The 17,033-nt window shown below is 37.3% G+C and overlaps 1 protein-coding gene across 3 annotated transcripts in view; it reads left to right on the top strand.

Moving 5' to 3' along the window:
• pdzd2 (PDZ domain containing 2) overlaps positions 1-17,033 on the top strand; it is an 83,791-nt gene that overhangs the window by 40,744 nt on the left and 26,014 nt on the right. For all 3 annotated transcript variants that reach the window (XM_051110659.1, XM_051110660.1, XM_051110661.1), the window contains 4 exons: positions 4,788-5,271; positions 9,819-9,964; positions 13,333-13,465; positions 13,751-13,921. In XM_051110659.1, coding sequence (XP_050966616.1) covers positions 4,788-5,271; positions 9,819-9,964; positions 13,333-13,465; positions 13,751-13,921 — 934 coding nt within the window. The remainder of the gene's footprint in view (positions 1-4,787; positions 5,272-9,818; positions 9,965-13,332; positions 13,466-13,750; positions 13,922-17,033) is intronic.

Genomic DNA, 17,033 nt, shown 5'->3' on the forward strand with positions numbered 1-17,033 from the left:
AGTATTGTGAAGGTTCTGAAGGCTACAAGGAAGATAATGGTGTTGCAGCATGCAATAAGGTTTTTACGCAGCTGAGCCAGACGAAGCGTCATTTATCTGAATCATTTGGAATGCAGTGTACATTTTCCAGTCTGCCGTTGAGATTGGGACTGTCATCAGAATCTAGGAAAACATTCGGTAGATTCGGTTGAGTTATGTGGAGATATTTTCTCCTTTTTCCATTGATTTGCACGTGGGATGACTTTTGTCTCAAGTCCCACAACATTACAAGCGTTGTTCTTATCAAAAAGGGAAGCTCACGGAAAACGGATCACGACAGAAATGGGTCAGACACTTTTCATTATCAGCTAGATGACGGAGGGAAAGAAACCACAATAAAGAAACACTAAAGGCCCAATGTCCGTTATCTCCAACTGAACGAAAATGAGACCACAGCTGCTTTAAAGCTTTAGACAGTGTGTCAAACCAACAAAATCCAGAGATGTGCTTTTCTACCTGAAAATGTCTGAAACATCCAAGCAAGCATCTGTCAGAAACGGCATAAAAACTCTGCCTTCTTCTTTAGGGAATTTTTATCTTCATCGACATTTCCTGAACATTCCTCACTTTGTTGTATTTTTAACTTGCTGGTACTTTCAGTCCTTGCATGTTTTAGTTCCAGGAGATCTAATATGACTGCATTTGCATACCTCATTGATCCTGATCTCCAGGGAGAATCAGACCTGAAGCTATCACGCATGTCGTTTATTTAAAAACCGCTATTGCTATTCTTGATGAATTCATATGGTATGTTTGCACGCCTAGGCTCTGTAATCATTTAAACAACAGGTTGACCTCGCTCTGTCATTAGCAGCCGGCCCGAGTGCAGAATGCATCATTTTTGACAGATGATTCACGCTGAAACTCAGAGGTTGTCATATACGTGACTACTAATTTAAGTGAAGTATGTCATGAAACATACATTCTTTAAGAGGTGGATAATACTCTACCGGTAAAATACGGATGTCAACAAGCAAAAAAAACTACGTTTGAACAAAGACTGTGTCATTAGACTTATTTTGGGTTTTCTCTGTGTCTAAGTATGACAAAGCTGAGAACATTATCATGTACTTATGATACTCCATTCATGACACAGTTAATCACGCTCTTTCTCTCTAAAACACCTCCTCTTTCGTTTCTTTCATCTCCTCCATTGTCTGGTTTGCTGTTTAGGGGATGTAAGCAAATGCTTTGTTCTGTTACATCGGCACTGACAGTATGGCTAGTCATTGTCATAGAAAGTCCACTCCCCCATGCTATTGTACAGCTGAAAGCTTGGAAAACTAGGGAAACGAATCACTCAGCCACAGTTAATTAGACCTGGGTGCAGTACTGGATGTAGTGTTACCATAATATTGAAGGACACTGTTCATTCATTTGATCCTGGGACCCTGACATCAGTTAAACTCAAGGTGTGTGAGCTCTTTTGACCTAGTATAACATTTGTAAAGGCTAGATGGTTGTTCAGCATTTGGTCTTTGTCTTTATTTGGTCTGCTTTAAAGAGATAGTTCACACAAAAATAAAATTCTGTTTTTTTTTTTATTTATTCCAAACCTGCTTTCTTATGAGGAGCACAAAAGATTTCCATTGTATGGATAAAAACACTGAGGCATTTCACAATTATCTTCTTGTATGTTCCATCAAAAGTAAGTCATACAGGTTTGGAATGACATGAGAGTGAGGAAGTTGACAGAATATTAATCTTTTGGTGAACTGTCAAGCGTTTATAAACATTATTTAAGATACGTCCTTCATGCTTTGTACTTTGAGGTCACCTTTGATATGACACCATTAAAACCAAATTTTGCTAAACAAGCAGTACAAATGATTAACTTTGATCATTTTCACTTGTTAATGTATAATAACGTTTCAACCAGCTGAGACTGTCAGGCATGTTCAGCATACAGCTGAATATGTCAGTCTAAGCTCTGTTTACGAGAATCACATGTGAGAAGAGCTAAAATGGTGGTCATATAAAATAAGCCTGCAAAAGTGTTTTCTGCTGCTAGCAGTTAAACTTCTAAGTTTCACTGGCTGACACAGAGTGTCCTGGGACGTGTCCCTGAGGTGCCGTATATCACTTTATCAGTGTATCAGTTTCTTCTGTCCTGACTCTGTCTTTGCACTTGTCTAGACATGGTGTAAAACATGCTCTGCACTTTTTTTTGTATCAGTGCCCTTCCTTATTTCAAAAACTCCCAGATAATTCCAGAACCATTAATTATGATTTAGAAGCTTTTGTTTGCTCTCTGGATTATACTGGCAGAGTTCAGACAAAATGAACATTCTGTCATTTTTCTCTTCCTCTCTTCCTGTTGTTCTTGTATGATTTTATTGCATGATCTCCTATAAAACACAAAAGGTGCAATATACATTATCATTTAAGCTGGTCGGTAAGTTTTAATGGTTTGAAAGAAGTCTCACCAAGGCTGTATTTATATGATCAAAAATACAGTGAAAACAGTAATGTTGTGAAATATTATTAGAATTTAAAATAACTGTTTTATATTTCTATATATTTTGCAATACAATTTATTGCTGTGATGACAAAGCAGCCACAGTTTATTGATGCTCAAGAAACATTTCTTGTTATTATCAATGGTAAAAGCAGTTGTGCTTCTTAATTATTGTTATTTTTTTTAATTAATGGATATCCTGTCTATATGAGAACCAGGGCTCAATGCTAAGAATTTTTTCTACTGCCCTGCCACAAAAAATAAAATAGTTTTGCTGTTATTGTTTTTGACCCATGTTATCTTTTATTTTATTAAATAAGCTTATATGACATGGTGCAGTTGCGCCTTGGGTGTCCCAAGTTCGAATCCCGCCTTGTGGACCTTTCCCGATCCCACCCCCCCTCTCTTTCTCCCACTCACTTCCTGCCTCATCTCCACTGTCCTATCAAAGGAAAATGAAGAAAAAAAACAAAAAAAAAAAACAGTTAAATTGTACAATTTTCGATTCCAATTTTTGAAACCACTGCAAAACCTACTAGCCTAACAAATATAAAGTTCAAACATTATTTGTTCGTTCAAAAATGATTTTATTATTATCATTTTATTACAAATTAAAAGATTATTTAGGGAAAAACAGCAGACAGACCGAATGAATGCAAATTCAGTCTCTTACAGCAGGTGGCGCTTATGGAATAATGATACAGCGTTTCCTTGGTTACCACTGTAAACAAAGCGGCCCTGTGCTTATAAACACAACTTTAAATGCATTATATAGAGGAAAATAAAAAGAAAACGCCATGTAAACACTTCCTAAAACAGTTCATCTCAGAGATACATTCATATAAACACTGTTTCAATATTTAGGATAATATTTCCAATATTTTGTGCATTGTGCTCCGTGATCTTGCTCTGCCTGCTACAGTATTTTTTACTCTTTGCGTTCGTCTTCAGCATCTCTGGCCTCTGTTTACGGTTGTTTAAAGAGTTTGTAATATTTCCACACACATGACATTTTAAAAAATGATTGCATGCTGTTCGTGTGCAAGCCCGGAACAGAAAATATTTCTGGTCGATCGGTGCATCTGTACTCCACTGTATAAATTAAATATAGGTTTATCATTGTTAAAGCTACAAAGTTACTCGTCAAGACACGTATTTTTACATACTTTTGAAGGCTATCAGTTCGTCTTTCTGTGATCGCTTGAAATGTTAAATGAACAAGGCTTAAAAAAAATGTTCAAATGATAAACTTTCGTGACGACTTTTGGGCCATTATGTTCTGGCACAGTATCTGTCAAACAAACTAAAACCGAAAGCACAATATGGCTTAATTTCTTCATCAAGTTTTTGTTTTCGCTGCGCGGTTCAAAGCAATGCGCACAAGTGAACAGCTCGTGATCCGATGTTTTCCACGCCTCAGAACGGCTCCGTTCACAGTGAATGCAGTAAATTTGTTTATTGCATGTGCTGTGAGTTTAGCACACATTTGAGAATGCAATGGCCACCAGTTATGCTTTATTTTCACCACAGATGATTACAGCATTTCACTAGATTTGTAGTTGTAATTGTGGACTTATCAGTATCAGTATCGTATCAGTGTTGTCAAAAATACCAACTTCGGTACTAAAATAAAAAAGTGACGATACCAGCATTTCCCGCAAGCATTTTAAGTGCTGTAAAAGTGAGCGAATTCTTAAACTTGGCCATTGTGTTCACATGTTCAACAGATATGTTTGTGATTGGCTACAGTGATCACGCTCTTCACACTTACAAGCGCTTACAAAGATACACACAGGAGAGTTTGCAAGCAAAGCCGCGTCTATCAGCAGACCTGTCGTCGTCAGTGGATCGCTAATAAATCTGCTAGTAGATGAATCCTCTGATAGATCGTGAAGCGATGATCATTGTAGCCGGTCACAGACATATGTGTTGAGTGCATGAATAAAATGGCCCATCAGAGGTGTTTAAGAAATTGCTCAACAGCACTCAAAAAACGCTTGAGGGAAATGCTGGTATCGTTTTTTTTTCTGACAGGTACTTTTGACAGCACTACATCTTCATTCACTTATGTGTAAAAGAGTAAAAAAATAATCTTTGTTGTTCCACAGATAAAATAGGTCACATGGGTGTGATCTGTAAATATGCATTTGACTGTAGGGCAGTGTATTTAATGTGATTGTAAATCTATGATTGATGGACAGGTCTGTAATCTTCAATATTAAGGAACAGAATGTGTTTATTCTGGTATCAGACTGGTTGATCTACATTTTTTTTTCTTTTTTCTCTACAGTTACTTGGCGGACCAGTGCTGGAATGGAGGCTGCATCTACCTGATCATGTTGCGCAGAATTAAACGCAAGGCTCCTGTCCCTCCATGCAATGGCAGTGGGGGCAACTCCGTGGACGTCTCTAATGAGCGCCGCCGCAACGTCTCTTCCGAGTCTGCAAGCAGCCCCACACAGAATGGACAGAACGGCAAACGAACCCGCAAATTTGGTGTCATTTCCCGCTCCTCCTTTACTCGCGACAGCAAAGACAGTAAAGATAGCCGGGACTTTGAGCATGAGAATGGCTACAGCTCCATGGAGGCAGAGCTCACGTCCCCAGAGAGCAGCACCCCTCTGGATACACCGACCGATGATAGTCCAGTCATTGGCCCCCCAGTGCTGATATCCAATCACATGACAGTGGGAAGCACAGCCACCCTACCCAGCCGATCCCGCTTGTCTGAAAGCTACAAAACTCAGTCAGTAAGCAGTGAACCCTCCAGTCAGGTAAGAAATATAGCAGTAAGAAACTATTGTTTTAATGTAAGCTGTTAGAACTGGTATATAAAAGTAGTGTAAGCCAAACAGTTTGAAGTTTGTTGTGTCTGGGGAGAAGTTGCACAGATTATGGCCTAAAATGTCTCCATAAAACAAGCAAAGCAAACAAACAGAAAAGAGCGCACTTTAAAGTTTTGGAAACTCCCTTTAAGTGCATATATTTGAACATTTGCGCACTGTGCCGTTGACTTTGTTTTGAGGCTGAATGAGTGGTTGGTTGATGCTCATCATGTAATTAGAAGTTTGGACCCCACAGTGCGGCTAACTGCATATGTTTCCGATTTGATTCTCCATTGGGACCGCTGGTGTTCCTTGGAGCATGTAAGCCTTGTGATATTAAACTGAGTGGCTCACTCAAAATAACCATAAGGGTTCTTCTAGATGTATCCATGTGTCAGTGGTTAGAAGAACTGCTTGAAGGGGTCATCCCAAAAAGCTGTATGGGTCTGATTTTGAACAATCACACGGGATTTCAAAGACCGACAAGGTGCGGGTTCCATGAGATCCTGCAACAAGTCATTTTCGGAAAGCCACATTAGAGGACAACAGACTGAATCCATATGCTTAATTGTATAACTGTGTCCTTAACTTCCATTTAAAATAAATTAAAAAAAGTTTTGCCAGACAGATTTAGCAAATACACGCTTTTTGAAGTGCTTGAGATGGGATATATTTTTAATAGAGTTTTTTTTATTTGTTATTATTGGATATTAAATTTTTTTATTAATTTCTGCTGTTTTTATATTTGGACTATAGAAGCCTGTTTCCACCACTAAATAATTTTTTTTTTAAAAAGGTAATTGCGACATTTTTATCTCACAATTCTGACTTTTTTCTCGCAATTACATTTGAGAAAAATTGTGAGATTTAAACTTGCAATTGTGAGTTGTAATTTCCAATTGTGAGTTGTAATTTCCAATGGGGGAAAAAAAAGACTGATATTTTTTCAGAATTCATATTTTTATGTTTATATCTCACAGATATAAACATAAACTGACTTTTCTGACTTTTTCATCAGAATTTTGAGTTTATATCATGCAGTTCTGAGAAAAAAAGTCAGAACTCTAAGAAAAAAGTCAGAATTATGAGTTTGTATTATGCAATTTCAAGAAAAATAGTCAAAATTAGAAGAAAAAAGTCAGAATTATGAATTTGTATCAAGCAGTTCTAAGAAAAATACTCAAATTTGTAAGAAGAAAGTCATAATTATAAGTTTGTATCATGCATTTCTGAGAAAAAAGTCAGAATTCTAAGAAAAAAGTCAGAATTATGAGTTTGTATTATGCAATTTCAAGAAAAATAGTCAAAATCAGAAGAAAAAAGTCAGAATTGCAAGTTTGTATTATGCAGTTCTGAGAAAAAAGTCAGAATTACGAGTTTGTATCATTCAATTCTAAGAAAAATACTCAAATTTTAAGAAAAAAGTCAGAACTGCGAGTTTGTATTATGCAGTTCTGAGAAAAAAATCAGAATTGTGAGTTTGTATCATGCAGTTCTAAGAAAAAAAGTCCAAATTCTAAAAAAAGGTCAGAATGTTGAGTTTGTATCATGCAATTCTGAAATAAACAGTCAGAATTGTGAGATAAAAAGTCACAATTACATTTTTAAAACTTTTTTTCAGTGGCAGAAATGGGCTTTCATATTAGACTGTAGTGGAAAAAATTATTTAATAAAAACCTAATTTAATAACACTGTAAAATACAATCTTTATCAAATCTCAAAATGAATATCCTTCTTTCTTAGGGTACATTTATTATATTATCATGTCTAAATTATTGCCAGTTGATTTTAGTTCTTAGGTTTTTTTTGTTTTTTTTTTCATTAATTTTAATGGTACCAGAATTTTATTTCTGGTCCATTCATTAGAAATAAATTTAAATATCTGGTATTAAATGTTTAATCAATTTAAATATCTGTGGATCTCTATTAATAAGTCAAAATATAATTTTATATGACTGAATCAACTTGACTATTTTAGGTTACACAAATAAAAGTTATTATTAAGGGTCAAGGAAATAGCTTTTCAGAGAAAAAGCTGCATGTTTTCACTCTTTTCAGTTGATTATCCAGATAATCAAAAGCATGTCAAATATTGGCCCTTGAAAAGCAAATGAAAAATCATTTTAAAATAGACAATATGTCATTAAACTACTGAAATTAGTCATGTTACCTTGAAGCGATGTAATATGTGTACCTCACCAACCACAAAATCAAAGAACAATTCATTTGTATTTATCTTAAAAATCTTAAGTAGTAGCACACAGACTGATGAGTAATCAGTTATGACTTCACTATCAGATGACAGAAAACATAATCTGTTTAACATTAATAATATGCTCCCTCTCAAATGCACTCCAATGTGATAAAATACATTTCCAATACAGTCCTACAGAGATTACCATGAAAGTAATTAGTATCATTACTGTGTCTATGCAAGCGTTGGGTAGGAACATGTCAGTGGGAGGATACGCAGACTAATTTTGACAGTGAACAGGGAAAGCGTGAGAACGTGAGAAAAGAGGCAGCAGACCATCTCAGCCTGATATCCCATGTCAGTGATTCACCCTGCCGACAGGCTTTCCTTGGGAACATGCCCCTCTCCTAGACAGATTTCAAAGGAAACGTTAACAAGTGGCAGCATGTTTATAGTTTTGAGGTGTGTGCAAACCCAACTGTCAGGTTGAGAAGGAGTGCTAAAGGTAAAGTGTCTTTCTGCACCACAAGAGGCACCAAACGGAATTGTAAAAATAATGAGCTCTTCTAAGCAGGCTATTTAGAAACCTCAAGCATCCTTTGTCTACGCTGAATAGTTAGACATACATTACTGTTCACAAGTTTGTGGTCTGTAAGATTCTTTTTATGTTTTTTAAAAAAGAAGTGTCTTGTGCTCACCAAGGCTGCATTTATTGGATTAAAAAATGCAGTGAAATATTATTACAATTATAGTAATTTCTCCAGTCTTCAGTGTCGCATGATCCTTCAGGAATCATTCTGATATGCTGATTTGTTGCTTACATTGCAATTTAAAAAAAAAGTCATTAAAACCCAATATTTCCTTATGCATACAGACATAAATTTTGAATGACAAAATGGCAACTCTGATGACAGAATTTACAATATAAAGGATTATGCAAGACCAAATTAGTATGCTTAGCGAATATTTGTCAGAATATTGTTTAAAAATATATAATTTTAGGCTAATGTTGTGACACGTCTTTGAAAATTCATGGGCTTCTGTGTTAGTGTTACTGTCAGAAAAGCTTTGATGTCAGGCACAATAGCTATAAATGGCTCGGCGGCTGAAATGAATTCATGCATTTAAACGCAGGCTTTCGAGTACGACTGCTACAGTAGTCCTGCAATGCTACCAAAATCAGTTTACATTTCGCAGGTGATGAAAACAGTGTCTTCTTGGATTCATTATGTTGCATAATCAATTGCTATTTGCAACCCTGGACAACAAGGCTTAAGTAGCACGAGTATATTTGCAGCAATAGCTAAAAATGCATTGCATGGCTCAAAATTATAGATTTTTCTTTTATGCCAAAAATTATTAGGATATTAAGTAAAGATTATGTTCCATGAAGGTATTTTGTAAATTTCCTACCGTAAATATATCAAAACTTAATTTTGGATTAGTAATATGCATTGCTAAGAACTTCATTTAGACAAATTAAGGTAATTTTTCTCAATATTTAGATTTCTTTTGCACCCTCAGAATTCCAGATTTTCAAATAGCTGTATCTATACCAAATATTGTCCTATGGAAAGCTTATTAATCAGCTTTTAGATGATTAATAACTGTCAGTTATTTTGCTGTCAGTTATTATTTCAAAAGCAGAGAATAATAACATTTTGTATTTCTTGTTAAAAGCTCTGTGGTCATCATAATAGACAAAAAATTTCAAAGTACACCTCATTTGTTTTCCAGTTAATGCCAGAGCAGACAGGAAGAATGAAAAAAGGCTGTTCTGTCATTTTATTAGCCTGAATTCACATTTGAGACTAAATTTCACCCTTTATCGAAGGACAAGAGCTTAATGAACATTAATGGCAGTGAACAGATTGATGAAGTGCAGCTCAGTGAAAGAAGTGGCTGTTGAATCTGTCAGAAACAGGTGCTCCTAAAGTTTCCCTTCTTCTGATTTATGTACTCTCCAAAAGAGGAAGTCAGTCTTGAATAAAAAAAAAACATGGAAAATACATCAGTTCAGTTCTTCCACTTACCTTTACAAAACCTTTATTCTTATTTGACAGTAAAAAGCGGATAATATTCTAAAATTGTGTAAACAATAATGTTTTCTAATTTGATGAAACTTCTGTTCGGAGTTGATCAGTAGGTATTTTTGCAGCATAAAATGGGAAGCATTTTGAGAACTGTAATGAAAGTTAAAACTGCAGAACAGCTGCTGCGGGACTTATTTAGTGTTATGTAACGAAGAACATTCCTGATTGTTCCACCATACGGATAAATATCTTCCTCTTCTTCTCCACAGCCCCGCGAGGGCAGCCGGATCTGGAAGATGCACATGGTGAAGGGTCAGGATGGACTGGGTATCCAGATCACGGGCGGGCGAGGGTCCAAACGCTCTCCTCACGGTATCATCGTGGCCCACGTGGAGGAAGGAGGAGCCGCACAGAGGTAAACGGCCTTCATTTGCAAAGGTTTTCATTTGCTGCCCTGGCAACAGTAGGTGCTGTGGTGACACTGCTCAATCAGCATCTCATGCATATGCGAGTGTCAGGGAGTCTTGAGTGTACTCCACGATACTCATTAATCTTCAAAGCCATTGTGACACCCTTATATGGGTGCACAGAAAATATTCAGTCACGCTGCCGTATATACAATAGTGACCAGTCCGTGAGGTATCGGAAGCTTAGTAATTATTATATTAATTATTAAAGGGACAGTTCACCCAGAAATAAAAATTACCCATGATTTACTCACCGTCAAGTCTTCCTAGGTGTGTATGACTTCCTTCTTTCAGATGAATACAATCAGAGTTATATTTAAAAATGTCTTGGCTCTTCCAAGCTTTATAATGGCCGTGAATGGCTGTTAAGATTTGGAAGTTCAATAAAGTATATCCATTCATCATAAAAAGTGCTCCACATGGCTGGAGGTTCATAAAGGCCTCATGAAGCGAATCGAATTGTTTGTGTAAAAAAAAAAAAAAATTCCGTATTTAAAACTTTGTAAATTGTAATCTCTAGCTCACTTATGAGAGTGGCGTTCGAGCGGATGACGTAGGATGTAGGCGAACACAGTGATGAAAGCGCGGAGGAGAGAGCAAAACAAAACACTGGTTTTCAAATTAGAAGTACAAAACGAGAATTTGTAAAGAAAAAGGATGGCGGATTTCGATATAAGCCAAGAGGAGACCTGTTTTCCTTTGCTAAACAAAGGAAACTTTGCTTCCTTTGCTCCTGTAAACAAACCTTTGTTCTCAGTAGACTAGCATATTCTCACCAGAGCTTACGCTGCGTCTACGTCCTATGTCATCTGCTGAAACGCCAATATAGATATTTTACTTACACAAGCGCATCGCTTCGCTTCCAAAGGCTTTTATTAGTCTCAGAAAGCCATGTGGTGCACTTTCATGATGGATGGATGCACTTTTTTGGACTTCAAAATCTCAACAGCTATTCACTGCCACTATAAAGCTTGGAAGAACCAGGACATTTTTTAATGTAACTCTGATTGTATTTTTTCTGAAATAAGAAAGTCAAATACACCTAGGATGTCGTAAGCGTGAGCAAATCATGGCCTAATTTTCATTTTTGGGTGAACTGTCCATTTTATAGTGTTACTAAATTGGTGTTTTTAATTATTAGTATGAAGTGAGTGTTAGATGATGACGGATAATCTAATTTTAAAAAATAAAATGAGCTTTCATAGTTAAATATTCTATATTTACTGACACTAATTGATAAGAAGTAAATATTCATATCATTTTGGTAATAATTGAAATTTAACAGTGTTTGTGAATATGGAATATTTAATAGAACTGATTTAAATTATTTTATTTTATTTATTTATTTATTTATTTTAGGATGCACACTATATCATAAAATAAACATGCATTACATGCAATTCACTGATATAGAAAAAAATCACAATATTGTCATATCAATGAAATACCAAATCCCCAGCTTCCTGGTGATTTCCACCCCTAACGAACTGCAGTACCATGGTATATAAGCAAATGGCTGTCATTTTGCAAACTTAGACAAAGCCAGGATATTCTAACGTGATTCTAACATTAAATATGTCTTTAACTACAAACATTGAATAATATTTAAATTATGGTTTTTTTTAATACTGTAGAAATCGTTTCTTCCTCGTTCTCATGCGTATCGCCCCTCAAACTCTGAAGCTGCAGCATGTTGAAGAATTTGCTGACTTGCTTCCCTTTGTCATTCATTAATGCACACTTTGACAAAGTTTGGAGGAGGCACAACAACCTGATGGTAATGAGCCAAAAGCTTAAATTAACACTTGTTGCCCCAAAGAACTTGAATTACTCGCCCTAGGTGATGTGCTAAGTTAAATACATGTTTTCAGGGAAAATAAGCCCTTGTGGCTTTGCCTTGGGACCCAAAAAGTTAACTGATTTCAGACATACAAATTCATGAGATGTTGCACATCTGCTGGAAAATACATACACAGCTCCCCCACATCGTCTACAGTTAGAGCAGGCTATTTTTGGTATGACCAGCACTAGGGTTTATTGTTATAATTTAGCAGTACAACATTTTCTCCCACACAGTTTTAATGGGGGGCTGTTTCTGAGAAACTTGTAGACATGAATCATACATATTGGTCAAACTGGCTGCTTTCCAAATCTCTTTCTAGTGTGGCGCAAGACGTGGCCTGGTGGTCAGATCAGGGCTGTCAATACAGCATGATGTGGGAAGTTATGTAGTTTCCTGCTCTTATATAACAGCTAACACTGAGATAACCTCAGATTCCTTCATCTGTGACTGAAGCCCTGAGGATTTTGACCAGTGAGAGGCTTTAAGATTTTGAATCTTTCTCTCTTGACTGCACACTGTTCATCGTAATGAAGCTTCAGTTGAGTGGTCAGGCCATTTGGAAATGGAAGAATGTAGCAGAGACAGAGATGTCTTTGTGTGACTGTAATTAATCTCTTTTTCTTGATAGAAGCATAATGAAACTGGTCTCCTTTTGCTGTGAACTCAATGGTTACTGTATCGTTTGCAACTTCCAGACAGATAAATAGTTAAAATGAATGTCGATGATCCGGAAATGATTTTAGACAGTTTTGAAACTCCAAAAGTAGATCATTCCTTCTCTTGTCCCATTACACATGGTCATCAAGGGCGTACAGGGCATGTGACCCTGTACCACAAAACCAGTCATAAGTAGCACAGGTATAATTGTAGCAATAGCCAACAATACATTGTATGGATAAAACTGATCGATTTTTATTTTATGCAAAAAAAAAATCATTAGGATATTAAGTAAAGATCATGTTCCATGAAGATATTTTGTAAATTTTTTACCATAGATAAATCAAACTTAATTTTTGATTAGTTATATGCATTGCCAAGAACTTAATTTTGACAACTTTAAAGGCGATTTTCTCAGGCACCGTCAGATTCCAGATTTTCAAATAATTGTATCTTGGGCCAAATATTGTTCTATCTTAATAAACCACACATCAGAGGAAAGCTGTATAAATCTCAATTTAAAACAAATGACCCTTATGACTGGTGTTCTGTAAAATGTTCTGTATTCTCTCAGTTCAAATACATTTTGTCATTCATCACAGGTTGTTGTTGTCCCTGGCTGATGTTATTTGCATCAAGCTGCCTGCCATATAGAAACCACTTGTCGTGATCCAATCAATTTTTGATTAACATGCATTAACATCCCATTACCATTTCACTTTAATAGCTGCAACGTGACTTCAGGAGTGTCTGCTGCTTGTTTTTATGTAAGTGGCTGACCTGATCATGCTTTCTCTGGTTGTTTTTTGATTTTAGAGATGGCCGTCTGAAAGCAGGTGATGAGTTACTGATGATAAACGGTCACTCCCTGGTTGGCCTCTCACACCAGGAAGCTGTAGCCATCCTGCGCTCCACTGCTGGACTCGTGCAGCTGGTAGTGGCCAGCAGGGTGAGTTTGAGTTTGCGAGCAAATCAGCCTCATACTATAACAATAACTGTGTGTAACTGCACTGGGAAGCGTCTTTATGAGCACTTCTTGATGTGGTCCTTATATAAAGTGTGTCAGCCGTTCAAGCACGTAAAGATGTCATAAGCAGATGCTTGTAGCCGCTAAAAAATTGAACAGTGAAGCTGGGCTCGCCGTTAGGCTTTCTGAGATAAAGTTAAAAATACTCGCAGGCTGCTCAACGGCACACAACATGCTTTCTCCAGCTGCTCTTCCTTCCTTTCCCAGGATGAATCCGAAGTGGACTTCCACAAGTACCCGTCCACCAGCTTGCCCGACCTAGTGAGCACGTGCTCTGGTCCGGACGCCTCTCCCTCCCCGGGGGAGGAGAAGGAGAACATGGAGCCGGATGTGGAGGACGTGAGGGCCAGCAGCCTTTCACTGCCCACCCAGGACTTGGTACGTACATTTGCTGCCTATCTGCCTCATTATCTGCCGCTTTCATCTGGTGCTGCCTCAGCTGGCCTCTAGATTGAGCTAGAGCAGACTGTTTTCTGTCTTTGGTAGTGTTTATGATTAAAAGTTTGCTTTGGGGAAAAATGTTCAATGCTTTTATAATCTTAATCTGTTTTTTAGTGTGACTGTGTAGTTGTCTTCCCTTAAACATCCAACTGTGCCTGGTTGAGGTGTTTGATAAAAAGCAAATGCACTTCCATGGTTCGTCTGATAAGAATGAGACTTTCCTGATATTTTCAGCAAAATCTAAATACCTGCAGCATGTTGTGATTAAAATACAGCGTTTCCTTTTAAGGACAGCAGCGCTGCTTTATCGGTTTGCCTCTTTTGATCTGTGTGCCAGGGCGCCATTTATGTTCTTGAGGTTTTTATCTGTTGTTTTGCCAGATAAATATTAGTGCCACTGTTTACCAAGCAGCCATTGGCTCAGCATTTGTTCGTTTCATCACAGATAACAAATTATTCATTTGCTCTGCGCAAGCAGGCGTGCATCAAATCACTAATGCCACACAGCGTTAATGTTTAATCACACAAAATGAGACGTTGCTCTGGTTTGGTTATCATTAATGGCAACATAGCTAATGCCAGCCATTAACTGATCAATGGCACACTGACAGGACCACACAACTCAACATATTAAAACTCTTGTGTGGCTGTTTCAGAGAACAGCGCCCGTGATGCTTTGCTTGAGGTGTTCTGTGGTGCAGAGTAAAGTGGGTCATTCCCCACCGCCCCCCCGCTGTGTCTATACTGCACACGCATTCTCGCTTTCGGTACTAAAATAATGGAACGGAGCAACCGTCCCACCTGCTGTCTAATTACATTAGCATTCCATTCCATGTGAATTTGGAGCAGTTAAGCTTGAGTTTATCTCACTGTACAGCAGAAAACTTTTGACACATGTTATTTTGTGATCCTCTAGTCCTTATCAATAATTTACTCATAGTGACACTGTTCAAGTTAAAAATAGCAAACAAGACAGTGAAAGATACTGCACGGTATATAGTTCCATATATATACATATGTATACACCACTGAATGTAGATGATTGGATGGGTAGGTGGGTAGGAAAGAAAAAAGGTATAATTGCTGTCATCTGGGCTGCGCTTTTGTACCTCATTTCACCCTCAATATCAGTTTGAATTGTCTCGAGTAACCTTACCTTCAGACTAGGGCTGGGAATCGATTCCTTGATTCCAAGACATTGGGAATCGATTCCAATAGTTGGATGCAGGAAGCAGCCTTCCATTAAGCACTTATTAATTTGCCTCTTGCTCGCTAATAGTGATTAGAAATCTGATTAGTTTCCACAAAAAGGTTCTTTTGGATAGATCGTTTTAATGAAGCAGTTAAAAAATGATTCCGAAGTTATTTTACGGTGGAACTGGCTTATATTGTCCACAATTTTGAGCGCTGCACGACAGAATAGATCATGAAGTGATCGAGGGTCTTGATCCTATTTCCATCTTAAATAAAATGCTATTTTTTAACCTATCCATCAGCTGAACTGTTCTATGCATGCAACGAACACACTCATTTCATTGGCAGTGCAGACAAAATTACAATTTAAATAGAGAAATGTATCATCATTTTTAAAAAATAAAACTTCATATTATGATAAGGCTACTTTCTAAGATCTTTATATCCTGCAGTCATGGCGAAATTAGGTTCCTTCAATCTAAAAAAACAAGAATCGAAAATGAATCGAAAACAACAGTGAGGAATCGATTCTTGGAATTGAATCCCATTGATTCCAGAACCAGGAATCGGAACCGATTCCAGAATTTTTAGAATCGAACAGCCCTACTTCAGACTGACGGCAGAAGGTCTGGGAACTCTGGGTCTGGGTCTTTGAATGAAGTCCTTATGACTGACAGGTAAAGCAGATATTCACGTTTCGTTTTATGCCACATTTGTTTTATGTTTAGGGGCGTAGAAATGTCCCCACAATAACAGACTTCTGTGCAAAACTGTTGTCCATATTTTAAAGAGTCTGTGCCACGAATATTACATATTTCACATACTTTTGAAAATTCAGCGTTTAGTTGATCCTGATAGGTGCTCGTTGTCAGAGTTCTTCTTCCATGAGGGGGTTTGGCAACACGGCATCTTTGTTTCCAGACGGAATGTTAAAGAATGTGACACACACGTCTCCTGGAAATCCTGTATAATTCAACCAATCCGATGATGACTGGAACTCCTGAAGTGTTTCCAATTTTGTGTGCCATATGCATCAGATGTTCAGCCAACCATCTGTGGGCATGACGTCTGAGGCCGAGACTGCCTTTCAAAAGAGTATCGCCCCAGTGACAGCATTTGTACCTAGATGAATAGATAGATAGATAGATAGATAGATAGATAGATAGATAGATAGATTCCTTTATTCTTTTTGTAAATTAAGTTGTTTCTGAGAATCTTTGCATTGTTAGACAAAGACTATTTTAACCTAGTTAAACATCAGTAGGATTCACTTGGTCACTGCATAGATAAAGACGTGTAAGTAAAGTCTTATGAGACATGATGAGGTTTGAGGAGCCTGTGGAGCTTCCTCTCATCCTGTGTTCTCTAGTCTCCAGTGAGCTGTTCTCACCCTCCAGGCTTCCGTCTCTACTGAATGGCAGAGTGGGAGCTCTTACAGGGTGGTGGGAACTGAAAGAGGATTAAACAAAAATAAAGTAAGCTCTCGTTCCCATTTCATAGGTCCTATGATACTGAAATGACAAATTGTGGAATTTTATTTAGTTAGCTCCTTTCAGGCATGACACTGGAAAATTTGAAAAAGCTAATTTTAAAAAGAATTTTTAAATTGTGATTTTCTTGGAACAAGTCATGGGAAATTCTGATTCAAAAAATGACATCATCTACAACATATGCACTGAAGCCAACTTTTTCCTTGCTTGTAGTTACTGCATGTTGCTTTTTTTATTTAGGCAATTGAAAAACACTTGCTTTTTCTCCTTTTTTAAATAACAGTGTCTCATTCACAATCAGTAAACAACTGTGACAAATTTCATCGAATGCTTATGTTTCAGCAACATTTACCCCCGTATATCTT

The sequence above is a fragment of the Labeo rohita genome, chromosome 5 (assembly GCF_022985175.1).
Source record: "Labeo rohita strain BAU-BD-2019 chromosome 5, IGBB_LRoh.1.0, whole genome shotgun sequence".
NCBI lineage: Eukaryota > Metazoa > Chordata > Actinopteri > Cypriniformes > Cyprinidae > Labeo > Labeo rohita.